Source organism: Panthera tigris, chromosome C1 (genome assembly GCF_018350195.1).
Source record: "Panthera tigris isolate Pti1 chromosome C1, P.tigris_Pti1_mat1.1, whole genome shotgun sequence".
NCBI lineage: Eukaryota > Metazoa > Chordata > Mammalia > Carnivora > Felidae > Panthera > Panthera tigris.
In genome coordinates this window covers 200,902,072-200,923,533 of record NC_056667.1, presented here as the reverse complement: position 1 = coordinate 200,923,533, position 21,462 = coordinate 200,902,072, and the positions used below count along the sequence as shown (strand labels likewise).

General features: G+C 38.8%; 2 protein-coding genes across 5 annotated transcripts in view; one reads left to right on the top strand and one right to left on the bottom strand.

The window, feature by feature from the left end:
* CNOT9 (CCR4-NOT transcription complex subunit 9) overlaps positions 1-21,462 on the bottom strand; it is a 29,315-nt gene that overhangs the window by 7,234 nt on the left and 619 nt on the right. For 3 of the 4 annotated variants that reach the window (XM_007086125.3, XM_007086126.3, XM_007086127.3), the window contains exons 2-5: positions 10,079-10,258; positions 7,900-8,015; positions 5,614-5,723; positions 157-266 (exon numbers count right to left, since the gene is read on the bottom strand). In XM_007086125.3, coding sequence (XP_007086187.1) covers positions 157-266; positions 5,614-5,723; positions 7,900-8,015; positions 10,079-10,258 — 516 coding nt within the window. Of the gene's footprint in view, positions 1-156; positions 267-5,613; positions 5,724-7,899; positions 8,016-10,078; positions 10,259-21,177; positions 21,269-21,462 lie in introns of those variants that run through there. The other variant, XM_042995334.1, reaches the window with a different exon arrangement.
* USP37 (ubiquitin specific peptidase 37) overlaps positions 20,784-21,462 on the top strand; it is a 99,384-nt gene continuing 98,705 nt past the window's right edge. Inside the window, exon 1 of the mRNA XM_042995331.1 lies at positions 20,784-21,043. The gene's annotated coding sequence lies outside the window, so the exon portion shown is untranslated. The remainder of the gene's footprint in view (positions 21,044-21,462) is intronic.

Sequence of the window (21,462 nt, the reverse complement as noted above, 5' to 3'; positions counted from 1 at the left end):
ATTTTTAAATGATCATTTTATAACAATTTTTACCCAAAAGAGAAAATATATTCATATAAGTTTCAAAAAGCCTGAAGGGAGGCAGAAAATGATCCCAGAACCATAAAGTAGTCCAAGAGCCAACAAAATATAAAATCTAAGTTGAAAAACACATACCGTTTTAGAAAGTTCACTTCCAGATTCCATAATGCGCAAACACAAAGGGATGATTTCTGTTGTCAATAAAAAGTTGATTACTTCCTGCTCATCTGTTTTCACTAGGGCCCCTAAAGAAAATACGGACAAAATTATTTCAGAGTGAATGTTTTTAATTAAAATTAACTTTGGAGTGAGTGTTCATTCAACTAGTTGTGGAACTTAAATAACAGAGAGAAGATACATTGTGGTTCATTCACGTCAGAGAATCAGATTCATACTGATGTTTAAAAAAAAAAAAGGGAAGAGAAAGCAGAGGTTGACTGTTATCAGGCAGCATCTGAAAGATCAGGTACCAGGTTTGGTCCCTCACATAGTGAGCAGCAGTTCAGCCATCTAAATCATTTTTCTATCATTCTTGGCTACACAATGACATCACCATCTACTTTCCATTTATTTTAGGGAGGAGAGAAGAGTTCTGTATCAGTACTAAAGGATATCCCCAGGTAGCAAAGAAATGGTGTCAATTTGAATCCTATTTCACATTGGACATAAACAAACATTACTTCTTGGTTACTTAATTGTTACTCTTTCCCCAAAGAGCACAATCATGGAAGGGTGTACCCAAACCAGAAACACACACACACCTGAACTTTAATCCTAGTCCCGCAACTAGTTTATCAAGTTTGGTAGAGTTACCCTCTCTTTAGAGGTCTCTGTTTCTTTATCTATAGAAAAAAGAGTTGGAACAAATGATTTTTGAAATTCATCCCAATTAAATTCTGTTGAGTTCTAAACTGACACCACGGACCAGGTAACAGACACAGTTCAGTGATATCTTCTCTATTCTGTACATAGGGAAGCAGAGCCTCATTAAACAAATGACTGATCCCTGAGCTGTCCAACGCATCAACCAGTTTTTGTATGAAAGGCCTCAATTAGATCTATAATAACTTAATCACTTTCGATTAGAAAGTAATAGCATTTACTTAAATAAGAGCTGGCAATCTATAAATGCTACAATCTCTAAACCCCATACCAAACAGCACATAGAAGAATTTACTAATGTGGCCTATAGCAGATATCAAATTACTATTTAATTTTCACTTTACACGTAGGTTTAAAATCCATTCTGAATTAATTTTTACATAGAGGACAAGGTATAGATTGTGCTTCATGGTTTTACATATGGATATCTTAATTGTCCTACCACCATTTATTGAAAAGACTATTATCCTTTGTTCATGAAATTATCTTTGCACCTTTGCAAAAATCAATTAACCATATCTGTATGGGTCAATTTCTAGACTCCCCATTTTGCTCCATTGATTTACAAGTCTAGCTTTTCTCCAATACCACACTGTCTTTACAACCACAGTTTTCCAGTAGATCTTGAAATCAGGTAGTGCAGGCCTTCCAACTTTGTCCTTCTTTTTAAAATCTGCATATTCTAGCTCATTTGCCTTTCCATATAAATTTCAGAAACAGCTTGTCGTTTCTATATTAAAAAAAAAATCCTGCGGGGATTTTGTTGTAATTGCTCTAAGTCCATATACATCAGTTTGGGGAGAACTCACATCTCAACAACATTGAATCATTTATATACCTATCAATGAACATGGTATATCTCTGCATTTATTTAGGACTTCTTTGATTTCATCATTGTTTTGTAGTTTTTTACCTACAGATCTTGCACATTTTGTAAGACTTACACCCAAATTTTTCATGTTTTGGTGCTATTATAAATGGTAGGTTTTTAAAATTTCAATTTGACTGTTTTTGCTACCACATAAAATGATTCGTTTTAGAATACTGACCTCATATCCTGCAACCTTGCTAAATTCACTAGTTCTAGTAGCTTTTTTTGGGTAGGTTCTTCAAGATTTTTCTATGTAGTTAACCTTGTTGTCTGTGAATAAACAGTCTTACTTTTTTATTTCTAATTTGTATGCCCTTTATTCTTTTCTCTTGCCTTATTGCACCAGGTAGGATTTCCAGAATGATACTGAATAGGAGTGGTGAGAATAAACATCCTTGCCTTGTTCTCAATCTTAGGGGACAATGCCTGGTTTTTCATATTAACTATGATCTTAATGGTAGGATTCTTTTTTTTTAACTTTATCAGGTTGAGAAAGTTCTCTCCATTTCTACTTTGCTGGAGTTTTTATCATAAAGGGAGGCTGAATTCTGTCCGCTATTTTTTTTTTTTTTTAATGAAAGAAACAACCAATATTTCTTCTTTAGTCTGTTGATATGGTCAATTATATTGACCGTTCTTTAAAAAAGATTTGTTTATTTATTTATGAGAGAAAAAGCAACAGCACATGTGAGCAGGGGAGGGGGCAGAGGGGGAGAGAGAGAGAATCCCAAGCAGACCCCAAGCTTAGTGCGGAGCCCCACGTGGGGCTCAACCCCACTACCCTGGGATATGACCTAAGCTGAAATCAAGACTCTGATGCTCAACCGAGCCACCCAGGTGTCCCTAAGATTCTATTTTTAAGTGATCTCTACACCCAATGTGGGACTTGAACTCACAACCCTGAGATCAAGAGTTGCATGCTCTACCAACTGAGCCAGCTAAGCACCCCTATATTGACTGATTTTTGAAAGTTAAACCATCATGCACTCCTGGGATAAACCCACTTGGTCATGACGATCCTTTTTATATATTGTTGGACTTGCTTTGTTAACATTTTGTTGAGAATTTCTTCATCTATGTTCTTGAGGGCTCCTGGCCTAAAGTTTTCTTACAATGTCTTTTTCTGGTTTATTATCAGAGTAATGCTGGCCTTACTAAGAATTTAGAAGCCTTCTATATTCTGGAAAAGTTTCATAAAATTTGGCCATTTCACCTAAGTTATCAAATTTATGGGCACAGAGTTACTAGCAGTATTCTCTTATTATTCTTTTAGTGTCTATGGTCTGTTGTAACGTACACCCTTTCATTCCTGGTACTTATAATTTGTGTTTTCTCTTTTTCTCCCAGTCTATCCAGTTACAGGTTTATTAATTCCACTGAATTTTTTTCAGTAAAAAATTGGGGGTGGGTGAAATAGGTGAAGGTGGTCAAAAGGTACAAACCTCCAATTATAAGTAAGTACTGGGACTGCAATGTGCAATGACTATAATAACAATATCGTATTGCATATTTCAAAGTTGTTAAGAGAGATCTTAAAGGTTCTCCTCACGAGAAAAATTTTTATAACTGTGTGTAGTGATGGATTTTAACTTATTGTGGTAATCATTCTGCAATATATACATGTATCAAATTGTTATGCTTTACATTTAAAACTAACACAATGTTTGTTATGAGTCAATTATATCTCAAAAAAAGTCAGCTTTTGGTTTCATTGATTTTATCTATTGTTGTCCTGTTCTCATTTTCAATGATGTCTGTTCTTTATTATTTCCTTCCTTCTGTTCAATTTAGCTTAATTTGCTCCTTTTTCTATTTTCTTAAAGTGGAAAGGTTTGAACATTGAAGACCTTTCCTCCTTTCTAGTATTAGCATTTTATGCTACAAATTTCCCTGTAAGCCCTGCTTTAGCTGCACCCTGTAAGCTTTGATATGCTGTTTTTATTTTATTCACTTTCAAGTATTTTCTAATTTTTCATGTATCATTTCATTTATATTCAAATTTTTGTGATAACCTTTGAACTGTAAGCAAAAAGTCTAGGCCCAACATTTACCTTCTGCTTGTATTCTCAACTGACTTGGAGAAATTAAGTTTCAGAAAATATATGCAAGGGCAAACAACTAGCTCTATACTGTCTCAGTATTTTTTTTTTTTATCCCCCTACAGTTAAGTTTATCCCAAGATCCCAAATGCATCATCTAACTGTAGTGGTTTAAAAACCAGCAGAAGTAGGGTATAATTTAAATCAGAATTAAGGATATAAATGTTTTCTTTTGGCTGGTACCTTGTTCATGTTTTAAATCCTCCATGGGAAAGTTTTGTAACTTAAAAGTAGAAAACAATATATTGGGGGAAAAAGTTTCTAATTAGAGTACCACTTGAGAGGGGATGTAAAAAAGAGTAACATTCACTTGTATATGAGATTAACAGCTACTCCTTAAACATACAATAAAATGTCTCTGAGAAATATGTCTCAGAAGTACCAAACTTTTTGTTTTTTATCTTTTTACAGTTTATTTATTTGAAAGACAAAGAGAGAAAGCATGAGTTGGGGAGGGGCAGAGAGACAGGTGGGGAGAGAAAGAATCCCAAGCAGGCTCCGCACTGTCAGTGCAGAGCCTGATGTGCAGGCTCGAACTTAGGAACCATGAGATCGTGACCTGAGCCAAAGTTGGATGCTTAACCAACTGAGCCACCCAGGTGCCTTAAAAGTACCAAACTTTTGAAGTATACTTCCTGTTCCATGGTTTATAATTGTAGGGATATGAACACAAATTGAAGATAAAAACAGTAACAAACAAAACAAAGTCTGTACAACCAATGTTCTTATTGGGGCGCCTGGGTGGCTCAGTCAGTTAAGTGTCTGACTCTCGGTTTCATGAGTTCAAGCCCCTCATTGGGCTCTGTGCTACCAGTGTGGAGCATGCTTGGGGTTGTCTCTCCCTCCCTCTGCCCCTCCCCCCCTCAAAATAAATAAATAAACTTAAAACAAAAAAGTTTATTAAAAAAATCAATGTTCTTACTGTTTGGTCAGTACATGAGCAAAAACTATGGGAAAAAGATACTGAAGGGTGAGTTTGGAAAGAAATAATTTTCTTCTTCTTCTTTTAGTAGGCTCCATGCCCAACGTGGGGCATGGGGATTGAACTCACGACCCTGAGATCAAGAGTTGCATGCTTTACTGACTGAACCAGCCAGGCACCCCTGGAAAGAAACCTTGAATGTATTTACTTTTCACAAATCCAAAGACAGTTCTTTATTATCTGGGAGTCTGAGATCTGAAACAGCTAATGTATTATTTTCCTGAGCAAAACATATTTTAGACACATCTCCCATAGTAAATATATGTGGAAACACTAACTGTAGCATGCAAAAATTCAACTAGGTGAAGCAGAAGACAAACATCTGCAGTTATGGGAGAACAGCTCAAAAGTTAGAAAAGAGAAACAAACAAAACACAACACCAGCTCAAATTCTTATCCCTGTAATAATACTCTTTGTTGACTGCAGTTCTTGTTCTTTACTCTCCCTACAATTCCAATAAATGTTTCTACATATAGGCTTAATTTAATCCCAAATGTTGGGCTTCATACCCTTATTAACAACACACAGAATGGTACTTGATAAGAACCATTATATGACTTATTTACTTATTATTTAACAAATATTTATTATTATTTGTTATTATATCCTCATTTATTAGTGAAAACAGACTCAACCTCAAAGACAAAAAACAAACAACTGGTGAACAAAAGTTATAAAAGACAAAACAAAACACCGAAGTTAAGATTGCTATTATGAATGAGCATTTCAGGCTTGTAAGACAACCCTAATAACTTACCAATAACTCCAAGACTGGTTAGCCGAAGATACTCAAAGGGACGCGTTTTGCTGACAGTGTGCAAAAAGGGGTACAAAAAAAGTGGGATGTGTGCTGCAAGAAATGCTGACCTGAAAGAAAAAGATAATCACATTCAGAGCCCAGACTCAATTTCTAAGGATTGTGAACATTCAATTTCCAGGCAGTTCATTCTGTAAGGTCTATAACATTGCCTAACCAAGAAACCTCTAGAAAAGGGTCAACGGTCATTAGTCTAGACCAATGGTTCTCAGTTGGGATGATTTTGCCCACCAGAGCACATGCGGCAATGTCTGGAGATAATTTTGGTTGTCACAACTGAGGGGGGTGCTACTGGCATTCAGTGGGCAGAGGCCAGGGATGCTGCCAAACATCCAACAGAGCACAGGACAGCCCCCTTTCACTCCCCTCCTCCCACCACAAAACCTAGCTCAAAATGGCAATGTCAAGGTTAAAAAAAAAAACCTAGTCTAGATCAATGGTTAAGAGAATACACCATTTTCCCTGTAATCAGTATCAAGTACCTGAAAAACTGATAAAATATCCAATTGCAGATTTAAAAAAGTAGGTCATAAAATGCTATTAAGTGCCCGAGAAATTCTCCTAGATGCCTTCCCTCACCTATTCACAGGTACAGTCACACAAAACCTTATAAACCGAGACAGGAAAACAAAGGAGCCGTTATCAGGTTTATCTGCTATGTTTAAATGCACACTGTTCTTTTTTTTGTTAGAGCATTTCAGATACACTAGATATTCTAAAAACATTGTAATCTGAAGCTAATATGTCAGGCAACTAATGTGGAACCAATCCATTACTTTGTATTATTTATAGTTACACCTTATGGGAGAGCAAACACTCTAAATTTTTAACACAGTACTCTTGCATTTTTCTTAAGTGCTTAAAAATAATTTTCATAGTAACTTCTCTAGAGTTCTAAAACGTGTCAACCTAGCACTCAGATTTCACAAGGAAACTTGAGAAAAAGAGGAAAGACTTCAATAAGATGTCATTAAGTGCCTCAGAGCCATAAAAGTCACAAAGCAGATACCTGAACAGGATTTTCCTTTTCCTGTCAGATGTAGCAGGCCAACTTGCATGCCAATTCTAATCTTTTACAAGGCTGCCTAGAATCCTTGGTTAAGAAAGATTCTGAAGCCAAATCTAGGTTCAGTGGGGAAAAATGCTGGGTTCAAATATTTACTGAACTCCTGCTAAATGCCATGCACTGTGCCTCATATATGGCACAGTGATGTCTACCATGGGTTAAGGGGGGAGAAGTATCTACATACCTGACTTTTCTTGAGATGTGAACGCCACTCCTTTATTTTTATTTTTTTATTTGAGAGAGAGAGAGAGAGAGAGAGAGAGCGCGCGCATGCACTCGAGTGGGGGTGAGGGGCAGTGGGAGAGAGAATCTTAAGCAGGCTCCACACTCAGCACAGAGCCTGATGTGGGGCTTGATCCCACAACCTTGGGATCATGACCTTAGCCGAAATCAAGAGTTGGACACTCAACCGACTAAGCCACCCAGGCGCCCCTATTTTATTTTTAAATAAACTTTACCTCTAACGTGGGGTTCAAACTTACGACCCTGAGATCAAGAGCCACATGCTCTACCAGGCGCCCCGTGAATGCCATTCCTTTAAAGTTCAGTGTTATAAATGAGTAAAAAGTAAATGAGACAACGGATTATTATTCAGCCTTAAAAAGAAAATTCTGACATATACTACAATGTAGACGTTATGCTAAATGAAGTAAGCCAATTACAAAAAGACTAATACTGAATGATTCCACTTAAATGAGATACTCAGAGTAGTTAAAATCATACAGACAGAAAGTAGAAAGATGGTTCCCAGAGGCTATGGGAATGGGGAGTCATGGTTTAATGGGTAAAGTTTCAGTTTTACAAGATGAAAAGAGTAATGGAGATGGATGGTGGTGGTGGTTGCAAATTATAAAGGTATTCTTATTACTGAACTCTATGCTTATAAATAGTTGAAATGGTAAGCTTATATTATGTATACTTTACTGCAATTTTAAAAAGGCAAAAAAAATTATAAAAGAACATATTAAACAATACTATGCTGTTACTACATGAAAACTTGGTGAATTAGAGACCAGAAATTCTTCAGGAAAAGCAAAGCAAATGAGAATCCTGGAGATCCACACCCACACACATGCACCCCACTGCATGCCTCTTCCTCTCATTCATAAAAAGACCATATTCAATACAACCTCCATCAACAGACGCATCAAAGGACTGACCTGGTTTCTGGGTGTGATGCCACACATTGCAGTAATGCCAGAGCATTGCAAACTCTGTTAGATTGGTGTGCTGTCAAGGTGGGTGGGTTGATGGATGGATAAATATTTACAATTTCCTAAAAAATGGAAACCAGCAGCAGATGAATAAAGAACTTATTACAAAATGAATTCCCATGGTATTAAAGCAAAAACCCTAAAAACTCCCACAACTTAAAAAAAATTTTTTTTTTAACATTTATTTATTTTTGAGAGACAGAGCATGAGCGGGAAAGGGGCAGACAGAGAGGGAGACACAGAATCTAAAGCAGGCTCCAGACTCTCAGCTGCCAGCACAGAGCCCGATGCAGGGCTCGAACTCACGAACTGTGATATCATGACCTGAGCCGAAGTTGGACACTTAACCGACTGAGCCACCCAGGCCCCCCAAAACTCCCACAACTTTTGATTCCACATATCCTGTAAGAACTGAACTATCAAAGTGGGAGCAGAAATAAACAATGCTATCTTTTCATCCCAAAGATACCTGAGACTATGAGAAATTTCTACATAGGTTTCTAGAAGATTTGTCTGGAGGCAACTGTGGTCACCTACACTTCCCTCTTTATATCCAGCATCTGTTGAGGCCTTCACTTGAGGGGCTCTTATATTTATAATCCTCCATTTTGTCAGTACCCTGCTTTAAGTTATAGTGATAACTGGCCAGATAGCAAGTGTCAGTAGATCAACCACAGTGACTCATTAAGAAGTCTAAATTTGGTCAGGTAGCAACTGCAAAAAGGGAGAGATAGGAACGTGGGATGGGGCACCTGGGTGGCTCAGTTGGTTAATCGACCAACTTCAGCTCGGGTCATGATCTCGCAGTTTGTGAGTTCGAGCCTTGCATCGGGCTCTGGGCTGACAACTCTGAGCCTGGAGCCTACTTCAGATTCTATGTCTCCCCCTCTCTCTACCCCTCCCCTGCTCATGCTCTGTGTCTCTCTGTCTCTCAGTAATAAATAAACGTTAAAAAAAAAAAAAAAAAGAATGTGGGTATACACATAGAGATATGTTCAAACAGCAGTGAACATATGTACTCTGTCAAAAGGTGATGATATGCTGTATACAATTCCTTTTTTTTTTTTTTTTTTTTAAATTGTAAAACTTTTATAGGAAAAGTTCCTGAAAGAAAGATTAGTTTTGGGGATTAAGAACACACTTATTGTGGGGCACCTGGGTGGCTCAATTGGTTGAGCATCTGACTTTGGCTCAAGTCATGACATCTTGTGGTTTGTGAGTTCGAGTTCCACGTTCGGCTCTGTGCTGACAGTTCGGAGCCTGGAGCCTGCTTGGAATTCTGTGTGTGTCTCTCTTTCTCTGCCCCTCCCCTGCTTGCAATCTCTCTCAAAAATGAATAAACATTAAAAAAAAAAAAAAAAAAAAAAAAAAGAATACACTTATTGTGATAAGCAATGAGTAATGTACAGAATTGTTGAATCACTGAATTGTAATACTGTATACCTGAAACTAATATAACACTGTATGTATGTTAATTATACATTAAAAAAAGGAAAGATTAGTTTCTTGGTTACATGATATAAGAAATGAATGCAAATTTACTTAACAGGCTTGAAAAACTAATTTAATTATTAGGAATTTTGGACAATACTTTAAAGGATGATTATTCCATTATCTTGGTATTGTAAGATTATACCATATCAATTTATTTCCCACCAATGATCATTATAGTCAGAACCAAATTTTGGTTACTTACCCTTTAATGTAACCTACCTCTAATCCTATAGCTATCATATCTTTATCTTAATATTTCCTTTTGCCAGAATATACCCTGCAGTTCTTATACTTTACTTTCTACCTTTTTTCTTCTGTCATGTAGAAGTGTCTTGTAGTATTCCTAAAGCTGTGTTTTTCAAAGTGTAGTTCTCAGACTACCTGCATCAGAATCACCTGAGAGCAGGGCAGGTGCTTTCTAAAAAAAGATTTTTAATCTGAGACCAAATAAATCTTTTGGGTAAGACCCAAGAATCTGCATTTTAACAAGCACCTTAGACTTTTCTAAAACAGATTCTTACAAATGCTAACATTTAAAGAACTATTCTACCAAAGTCTTCGAAATCAATTGAGCAGACAGAGAGAGGCATGATAAACAGGAATGACCTGCAACTCACTGGTATGTACCCACCTGTAAAAGTGCTGCAATAGTACCAAATGAATGCCACAGCATGGGTGCAAGGTCAGGAACAGATTCTCGCTTCTTACTCAGCTCCAGCAAAGCATTTTCCCTTGTCTCAGGACTGGACAGCTCATTGATCCACTGATAGATTTTTTCTCTGTCTACTTGAGCCAGTGCAGTAGGCACAGGCTTCAAGTGGAAAAAAGAAAGTAAACATGTTTTGTTAGAGTCAAACCAAGTTTTACTCTGCTTTAGAGGGAATGTGTTTTTTATAAATACCAGGGGAGCTTTTCTATATCCGTACACTTGATGTAAATAAATTCAATCTCTCAAAATCTAAAACACACACACACCTTTCGATAATTTCATGTTTAGAAATTTATCCAAGAGGTATACCTGGGCTGTACTGAGGACATACAACGATGTTTACTGTTGCACTGTTATAAAAGCAGAAAACTTGAAATTGTAAAAATCTATCAACTAGGAACTGTTAGCTACCTATGGGTACATCTTTATTTGTAATACTATGTAGGTCTTTAAATAAATAGCTTTACATGTGTTGATACTAAATAAAACCAAAAAACAAAGCGTACAGAATAGTATAGACCCTTCCACTTATATACGTAAATATACTTATATATTTACATACAACATTTCTAGAATGACACATAAGAAACTTAACAGTAACAATAAAAAAAAAAAAAAAAGAAGCTTAACAGTAATTACTGCCAAGGTTGGAATCTACATGGGAAATTTACTTTTCCTTGTAAACAATAAAATCTTCTGCATAGTTTACTTTTCTTAAGCATATATCTATAATAGTTTATTTGATTTTATTATTTTGATATATTTTTAAAATGCTGATTTATTTTGAGAGAGAGAAGGACGAGGAAAGAGAGAATCCCAAGCAGGCTCCGCGCTGTCAGTGTAGAGTCTGATGCGGGGCTCAATCTCATGAACCACAAGATCATGACCTGAGCTGAAATCAAGAGTTGGGACACTTAACCAACTGAGCCACTCAGGTGCCCCTGTAAGTTTTTGAAAGGAAAAAAGTTACACCCTCCCCACCCACTTCTGGTCCTTCCCCCATTAATTCTGGCATCCCCTTCCACGGAGCAGAAAACATATGTAATTTGGAAAAGCCCCCCTTCTAATGATTCTTATACATACTCTACCTCTACCCCTTTGAGAATCATCCATTACTTACTCACATAGGGGCAAGATGGACAACATTCTTTTATTATTGCACTAAAGCATCACAATGTTCAAAAAAATTTGAGGATTTCTATAATTCTCCACACCTGTCAAACAGCCTGTGCCTTCGGTTAACTCCCTTAATTATTCTTCTTTGGAAAATATGATAGAGTAGAAAAATGATTACCATTGCTATTTTTAGCTCTAAAGTCCTAATAGATTCAAGATTTCGATCCCTATGCCCAATATTTTCTCACTTAGTTACCCCAACCAGGGGAATTATTGGGTAGATGGGGGGCAGGAGGGGTAGGCAAAAAAAAAAAAAAAAAAAAAAAAAGAAAAAGAACTATACTTACAGATGAGATCACTATCACTCAGAGGATTAACCTGCTCAATTCACCCAAGTATGAACTTGCATATTCCAGCGCCTTCCTGAACTGCATTACACAGCTTCCCATGGTATTTATATGTTCCCACTACAGCTTAGTGTGATAGAATGACCTACCCATCGTACAGATGGAAAGATGAGGCACAGAAAGGACAACTGTCTTTGTTGAAGAACAAAAGTCTAAGATAGACTTTGAGGTGCACTCACAATCACTGTACCCAAGCTGAACAGTCTTCTATAAATGGAAGCTTGATTATAAGCTTTTAGCTTAATGTTTATCATTTCACTTGCTTGACAGAATGAACCACAAAGTGTTCTGCTAAATGGACTGAAATACCATGCAGCTTAAGTCTTCTTTAAGTGCCTCAATCTGTTGAAAGGTATTTTGTAACTCCCATCAGTGGTGGTCCTCAAGGAAGCCCAGGCTCCCACAGCAGCAATATGAAGAAGTAACAGGGTAGTCCTACCTCCCCACCCCCCAATAGCAAAAGCAGTATTGTCCAAGCACTTGCCCTTTCCAGGCTACTACAGATAGGCCCTCAACTTAAAAAAAATTATTTTTGGAAATGTAATTCCCACCAGGAAGACAGGGTATGTTTATTTATAGAGTATTATATCACCTTAAAAAGCTCTGCGGAAACAAGGGCTAAAATTTTAGCTTTGAGTTTCCTGCCCACAGTCTCCTGGATGACCCACAATCCAATAACTAAAGGGGTCTCAGAGATACTCATTGCTCCATTAATACAGTATCTATACTGATTAGTCTTTACTCATTCAACTCCCCCTAAAGTCCTGTTGCCCCAAACCACTAAGCTCCATTGCCCCCAGTACAGCCAGTTTGCAACCTGTATCTGGAACTCCTATGCCTCATGCTGCCCCAGGGAGCCCTGGGTGTATAACAGCAGGATGCACTTGTAGCCACCGATCAGCATATCATGGCTTCTGAACACCAGGCCCCACCCCCACATATTCTATTTCCAGAGCTGGCCTAACTTCAGCAAGGAGATGGTGTCCTTGGAGCGATGCTAACACTCTAGAGGGCCTGGTGCCTAGTTGGGTATCTAACGTCATGGCCACCTGCTGCCAGCAATACTCCAACTTTTAAGGCTACTTGTGGGAGCTGCAGCCTCTGTGGGGCTTTGGTTCTAAGAGAGCTAGGGATGTCAGGTGGGTGGTAATGTCCTCTCAGGCACTAGCTTGGACCTATGGGCTCTGTAGCCATTCTAGCAAAGGGAAGGCAGTGAGGGCAGTTTGGTGCCAGGAAATACTTGGGATAAGAACCCTCTTTTTCATCACCCCCAGTGAATTTTGCCTACAATTTAACAGGAGTTAGTTTAACCCTACTGAATATCTATTTGTTATGGGATGAATACAATTATTTCTTTAAAACAAAATTTTTTTAAAACATTTATTTATTATTGAGAGACACAGAGAGACAGAGCGCGAGCAGGGGAGGGGCAGAGAGAGAGGGAGACACAGAACCTGAAGCAGGCTCCAGGCTCCGAGCTGTCTGCAGAGCCCGAGGCGGGGCATGAACTCACAAACTGCGAGATCATGACCTGAGCTGATGTCGGACGCTTAACCAACTGAGCCACCCGGGCACCCCTGAATACAATTATTTCTTAAAACAAAAATGGGAGCTAACACACATAGTGCTTACTCTGTCAGGCACTGTCCTAAACAAATACTTGTCACTACTCTCATTTTATAGAGGAGGAAACACTGTTATTTTGCCAAAGCCAAAATCTGAATCCAGGCAGCCTGGCAACAGAGTCCATACTCTTTGCTTTGCTAATGCTGTTTCTCACCTGACTGAAAGATTAGGTCTGATCTAAAGATGACGTTCAAAGGGCACCTGAGTGGCTCAGTCGGTTAGGTGTCTGACTTTGGCTCAGGTTATAATCTCACGGCTCCTGAGTTCAAGGCCCACGTCAGGTTCTATGCTGATACCTCGGAGCCTGGAGCGTACTTCGGATTCCATGTCTCCCTCTCTCTCTGCCCCTCCCCTGCTCGTGCGCGCTCTCTCTCGCTCAAAAATAGATAAACATTAAAAAAATAATAAAGATGATGCTCAAAACAGCTTTGTCCTGTGACCTGGACAATAGAGACAGGGAACATATATATAAAAAGCTCAGACAAAAACTTAAAATGTTACTGCTGTTAGTTCAGCCGAATCTGAAAAACAATCAGCACCATGAACAATACCCAATACTGTCGATGTGAAGGGATATTCTCGACTTAATTGAGACTACAAAGCACATGATAACCATCAACAAAATATTTTTTTTAAATGTTATTTAAGTAAGCTCTATGCCCAACGTGAGGCTTGAACTCACAACCCAGAGGTCAAGAGTCTCATATTCTACCAACTAAGCCAGCCAGGCACCTCAATAACCATCATTTTAATGAGAAAGTCAGTGAGATAGTTGGACCTAATTCCCCATGTCAAATCATGGTTCTCATAGGAATAATCTAGCTAGGGATAGCTACTTCACTCTCACACACACACCTCCACCACACACATCAACAGGGAATTTTATAACACATGCAGAAGTTTAGTTATTGTGGAGAATAAAAGGGAAAATATTTTTACATTTTGATTTACATATTGATATATGTACAGGTGACTTGAATGTGGGTTTGAACTACACAGGTCACTCATACATGGACTCTTTTCAGTAACTACAGTACTGTAAATGTATTTTCCCTTCCTCAAGACTGTCTTAACATTTTCTTTTTTCTATATAAGAATGTAGTATATAATATACATAACATACAAAATATGTGTGGATCAACTGTTATCAGTAAGGCTAACAGTTAAGAGCAGACTATTAAGAATTCAGTTTTGGGGGAATCAAAAGTTTTATGCAGATTTCCAACTGTGCATGGGGGAGGTTGGCACCCCTAACCCCTACCCTGTTCAAGGGTCATCCGTATTAATATTATCAGATGACTGACAAAATCCTCTGGACATTATCCTTGAATAAAACTCCAAACCACAATTCTAGCATTTCAGTAGATCTTGATGGAAATAAAACCCCAATATGTATCTTACCCTCTTTCTAAATCCCAAGGATCATTTAGGCACACCTTTCACAAAAATATTAGAATCTGAAAAGTCATGTCTTCCTAAGAGTGTGGGAAGTGAAAGAGGGGTGGGGTAGATAAGGAGACAGAACCGTACTGAACATTAAAAAATTTTTTTTCAATGTTTATTTTTAAGAGACAGAGTGTGAGTGGGGAAGGGTACGGGGAGACATGGAATCCAAAGCAGTCTCCAGGCTCTGAGCCGTCAGCACAGAGCCCAATGCGGGACTGAACTCAAGAGCTGTGAGATCATGACCTGAGCCCAAGTCTGACGCTCAACCGACTGAGCCACCCAGGTGCCCCTGTACTGGACATTTTTTAAAACATGGTTTCATTTACTGAACAGAACACGGTTATTATCCTCATTTTACAACTGATGAAAGTATGAGTAAAGGATGGTAGGTTTCCTCTTCCTGCCATTCTCTATTTAAACATCACCACTAAAGATTCCTAAAGCGATTGCTACAATTCTTTTATAATTTACTAATCCATTTCGGAGGCTGTGGATGATATAGAACTCAATCTAGGAGCATACACTGTCCAGTGGTAGATAAGCACATTCATCCATAACTTCTCTACTGTAGACTACTTTAAACACATTAAAAATAATAGCAGAATACTGCCACAAGAATTGAAGTTAACACTTTTTTTTTAAAGTTTATGTATTTTTGAGTGGGGGGAGAGAAAGAGAGAGTGGGGGGCACAGAGGCACGGCATGGGGGGCAGAGGATCAGAAGCAGGCTCTGTGCTGACAGCAGTGAGCCCAATGTGGGGCTTGAACTCACAAACCGTGAGATCATGACCTGAGCTGAAGGACCTGAACTGAAGCCAGCTACTTAACCAGGTCAACACTTCTTGGATCACGTGAAATCTATGGATCTTTTCCTCAGGAAAACATGCAATTGCAAATTGTTTTGCACATAATTTCTTCTACACAAAATTTACACACAATTTAAAAGAATTCATAGACCCCATGTAACCTATGCATGGATCCAGAATTAAGAACTTGTTTATCAAGTGAAAGAATAGAAAAGACCCCAATTTACATGTAACTACACAAGCACAATAAGTGGAATGCACACTGCACTGGAAGCCAGAAATGGCTTCAAAATACAGTTTTGCCATTTCTATAATTGTGTGACCTAGTATAAGTCATTTACTTTGGCAAGCCTTAATTTTATCATTGGCAAAATAAGGGAACAATTACCATAAAGTCCCAGGCAGCTCTCAAATCTTGGAAATTACTTTATTTAGCTCTTAGTTATTGCTGAGAAACTAATCTAAGAGCTCTTTTAAAAAGTTAATTTTATTGAGGTTAATTTCCATAAAATTTTAAGTGGACCCATTTTAAGTGTATGTTTCAATGACTTTTTTGTTTGTTTGTTTGTTTTTTTTAACGTTTATTTATTTTTGAGACAGGGAGAGACAGAGCATGAACGGGGGAGGGTCAGAGAGAGGGAGACAGAATCTGAAATAGGCTCCAGGCTCTGAGCTGTCAGCACAGAGCCCGACGTGGGGCTTGAACCCACGGACCGCGAGACCATGACCTGAGCCGAAGTCAGCCGCTTAACCGACTGAGCCACTCAGGCACCCCATGTTTCAATGACTTTTGAGAACTTTATATACCTGAGTAACCACCACCACAATCAAGATCTAGACCTCTTCTTTAGGAGTACCTGGGTGGCTCTGACAGCTCAGAGCCTGGAGACTGCTTTGGATTCTGTGTCTCCATCTCTCTCTGCCCTCCCCTGCTCATGCTCTGTCTCTGTCTCAAAAATAAACAGTATATATATATACATGTAGACAGACTTCTTCCACCATCCCCAAAAGTTCTCTGGTACTTCTTTCAGTAAACCACACACCCAGTCTTAGGCAATCACAGATAGGCATTCTGCCACTATAGAATAGGGTTGCCTTTTCTAGAAATTATAGAGGAGGTAACATATATTGAACATAAACATACTTTGGTTTTTTTTAACACACTTTTTTTAAAGTTTATTTATTTTGAGAGAGAGAGAGAGAGAGAAAGAGAGCGCGCGCGCGCGCGCACACACACACACACACACACACACACACACACACACACGAGCAGCGGAGGGGCAGAGAGAGAATCCCAAGCAGGCTCTGCATTGTCAGCACAGAGCCCCAACAGGGGCTCGAACTCACAAACGGAGAGATCATGACCTGAGATGAAATCCAGAGTTGGCCGTTTAACTGCCTGAGCCACCCAGGCACCCCAAAACATAGTATGTTTATACCAATGTACCAGTCACTGAGGATTACCTCAGAATTCAAAGAGGAAACAGGTTCAGGGAGGTTTAGCAGACTCAAATTCACACTGTGAGTGTATGCTGGAATTAAACTCAAACTGTAGTCTACTTCTTTATACAATCAGTAAGCCCTACCCTAGTCTGTAGGATTGAAATCACAATGATCCTTCCAAGTTGAAGAAATTATTTTTTAAGAACTCAATACAGAACTTTGAGTTTAACATTCTATTCTAATACAGGTCATTAATAGTTGGACTTGGATAAACAGTGGGTTCAATTACAGAAACCAGAAAGTCATTTATGAGAAGTATGATTTGGACTATTAGTTATCATCCTCAACACTTACTTCCAAGATTAGAAATCATATAGAACTGTACATTTTTAGGTATAACCTCCTTAAAGTTAGTGGTCCTTTCAACAGATTAGTTTAAAAAATGTTTATATTACCAAAATTTAGGAGAGAATCACCCTCCTCTCTTCTGTTTAATGGTTTGGATATGAAAAATGTATTTCAAGTAAATTTTTCCTTTCAACAAAGCTTAACAAGGCAAGACACTTACCAAAGTCAGTCATCAAAGGCTAAACTCTTAAGTGTCACACAGGGTACTGATAGTTCGTCATCTATCTCTGAAAGATCTTAACTCCACGTGAAAAGGAGAAAGAGATTTCAGACTTCAAAAAAAAAAAAAAAAAAAAAAAAGACCCACGTTATCCTTAAGTGGGAGCAAAATAAGACTTTCCCCCATCATCAGTTAAAAAATTGGTATTGATGGCTTTTTAAAACAGAAAATAACCAAACCTCTCAATGTAACTTTATATTCAAGAGCCAAAGTACCTGTTGGTTTTGCTACCAATAATTATGGGACAGTGAATAAAGAAAAATGTCACAAGATTGAAAGAGATTACTTTCCTAAATCTGGAGATGACTTAACATGTGGCTTTGGTGTCTGCATAATGATGATACTCCAAGAAAACACACTTTCTAAACAGTGCCAAAGGAAATATTAAATTAGCTTAATTATCTTCATATTTTTAGAAGGGCCAGGATGTTCTTCAAAACACCCCTTTAAAAATTGAAGTGAATAAGCAAAGAGAAGTTAGGCAATTTGCTTAAAACTTCAACAGGAGACATGGGAGGAGACAGCATTTAAATCAGATCCCTCAGAGTGCACAATGTTCCTTTTACTGGCCAAACAGGAGAGCACCTGGGAATCCAGCACAGCTTCAACAAAAAGATGTAAACTGACTGATGATGCTACTGGTTACGTGGAAAGTGAGGGGAAAAACATGGGTTTAAGGATACTAAGACCACCAGTGGAAGTTAGTGGAGAAATTTTTAAAAAAATTCATACCCAATGCATCTCTCAAATAAAGGCTTACCTTTGGCTATTTTATTTTAGATCACTAGCGTAACAGTCATCAAAGACCCACAATATGTGAAAATCTGTAGTTCTACTAATCTGAAACAACCTCCAAGGTCCACAACAAGGTGATTTGTTACTTTGCTGAGGCAGGAATTATAGTCCCAAGGCTGAAGTCTGGGAGCAAGTCACTTAACCAATGAGTGTATCTGGCCAACAACTGAGCACTTTGTTATTCGCATTTCATCTTTAGAATAATCCTGTGTGGCATTTCTGTCCCTATTTCACAGATGTGAGAAAGAAATTATATTTTATGGTGGCAATAATGACAATGTTAAAATGTATTCTGTAAAGTATGACAAGAATATACCATACTGTACATCTCTAGCATAATACACTACTGAAGACTCAAAATTTAAGATACTTTCCAAATTATCTCAATTCTTCCCTCTAGTGAATAAAATCCTGCATTCACATGTGATCACATTCTCCTTTGATAGTACTATCTCCCTAGCTGAACTAATGCTTTACCTGTTATTTTAAAAAAGAGATAAAGGCATACACAGGTATAGGTTTTCATCATTCAGCAAAAAAAAAATTTCTCAGTGGGCTTAGATTAAAGGTAGTGTTGCATTAAACTCTTCTCAATTTCCAGTAATATACACCATGACTATTCCTTTACGCATATCAGAATAATACAGGCAGTTTAGTCTAATAGAAGGCATGAAAGATTGGGAAAGAGGTGGTTGAACTTTTCTATGCTTCAGTTTCCTCAGTAATCAAACAGTCTAGTGAATGAGTGGTACAAAGCAACTTGTCAGATCTTTTGTGTGATTCCCAATAGCATAACAGATGAAAATGTATCTAAAAGCTCAGATTTTTTTTAATTAAAAAATTTTAAATTAAATTTAAATTTATTAACTTATTTAAAAATTTTATCTTTTGACTGAGCACGAGCAGTGGAGGGGCAGAGAGGGAGACACAGAATCGAAACAGGCTTCAGGCTCCAAGCTGTCAGCACCGAGCCCAATGTGTGGCTCAAACTCACAAAAATATGGGGTTCAGACCCACAAACGTGAGATCATGATCTGAGCCGAAGTCAGATGCTCAACCAACTGAGCCACCCAGGAGCCCCTAAAAGCTCAGATTTTAAATCAATGTAAAGCAATGTAACTTATTTGAAGAAACATATATTTAGTGTCTATTATAAGTAATGAATCACAACCTTAATCATTGTTCAAAAGATGCATTAGGGGATAAGTGAAAATAAAAGGAACTGAATAGGTACAGAGTTTGGATAGTCATAGAGAAAAGAGCAGTTTGGTACCAAAGCCTGGAGAAGACACAGATTGTGGGAAATGGACAAGCCAAACTTACAAGAATCCCTTGGGTAACCTGTCCCTCCCCTACTAGCAGCAACCTTATCTTCTGACTTGCTTCTTCCCAAATTACATGTGTAATTTAGGAGAAGAAACAAAAAAGCTGGGGAAATTGCAATCACTTAATAGAAAGATGTAACGCAGAGAGTGGATACTCTGAGTAGTTACAAATGCTTAGAAACACAGTGAGAGGAGGCAGAGATGTCACTGGCCCCAGAAGTGACAATGTTTACTATAGCTGAGTCACATTCAGCATACTTTTTCACTTTTTATATTTATTTAAAAAAATTTTTTTAATGTTTATTTTTGAGACAGAGCATGAATGGGGGAGGGTCAGAGAGAGGGAGACACAGAATCTGAAACAGGCTCCAGGCTCTGAGCTGTCAGCACAGAGCCCGACGCAGGGCTCGAACTCACGGACCGCGAGATCATGACCTGAGCTGAAGTTGGCCGCTCACCCGACTGAGCCACCCAGGCACCCCTCACTTTTTATATTTAAAGTTAAAGCAATTTTTTTTTTTTGCTCTCTATTTAGTACTTATGTCATTTTGCCTGATAATGCACTTCCAGTGTATTATCATCTTAAGTCACTTCACCCTAGTGGAACAAAAAAAGTACAACTGGTATTCAGAAGAGTGTGCTCAAATCATATGATCTCATTTCCCCATTATGGCTATGTGCTCTCAGTAGTCACCTCCCTCATCTATACTCTTTCATTCATTTAAGTATTTGAGACCAAACTTTGTGCTAGGAACTGTCTTGGCACTTGGGGTAACCATGTAAACAAGATCCATAGGATCTCTGTCCTTGCCCTCAAGAAGTAGACAGTCGACAAACAGGTAAGTTAATACAAAAATTACAAATTGAGATAAACGCTGAGAAGGATATTTTAAGAGAGAAAAGTTAGGGGTTACAAAACCTCTTTAAGGAGAGTGATCAAGAGAAGGATACTCTGGGGAGATTTAGGCAGAGACCCAAGGAAGCCGAGCCAGTTACACCCGCCGGCTGTGTGTGTGTGTGTGTGTGTGTGTGTGTGTGTGCGTGCGCGCGCAATGGGGGGTGGTACGTGGGAAGAGCATCCCAAGAATAGAGAATCAGAAACTGCAAGTGAAGTAGAAAAGCGCAGGTATAAGAAGGGGCAGGCGGCCAACGCAGCTGGAGCCTACGGAGCAAATGACATAAGACCAGACCGCAAACCTAAGGGCCGTATCGTATAGGCAGGGCCTCATAGGCCACAGCAAAGAGTCTGGATTTTATCTAAACGCCGTGGAAAGTCCAAGAACTACTTCAGACAGGTGAATTACACGATCCGTTTTTCTTATTAAAAGATCGCCCTGGTTAAATGAGATGTGTGAAAAAGGTTTTAAGGGCAGAGAGCCGTAAGTCAGACGTAATAGGTGTTCACTTCTCCCGGTCCCAGATTTTCCACCTGTAAAACAAGTGGTGTGAGCTAGAAGCCATGTCTTTCCCGCTGCGAAGCGCCCAGGCAGCGAGCGAGTTCCGAGAGCAAGGGCCGTGTCAGATTGACCACGGAATTCCCCCTCATCCCCGCCGACGCCCAGCACGCAACCGGCACCCTGAGACTGTTGGTCAGCGCAATGAATCAATGAATGGCCTGCCCCGGCCGCGAGGGAGGCGCTCCGGCGCGGGACCAGGCCCCGGGGCCGGAAAAGAACGCGCGATACGCGGCGCAGGAGGCTGCGAGAGCCGACCG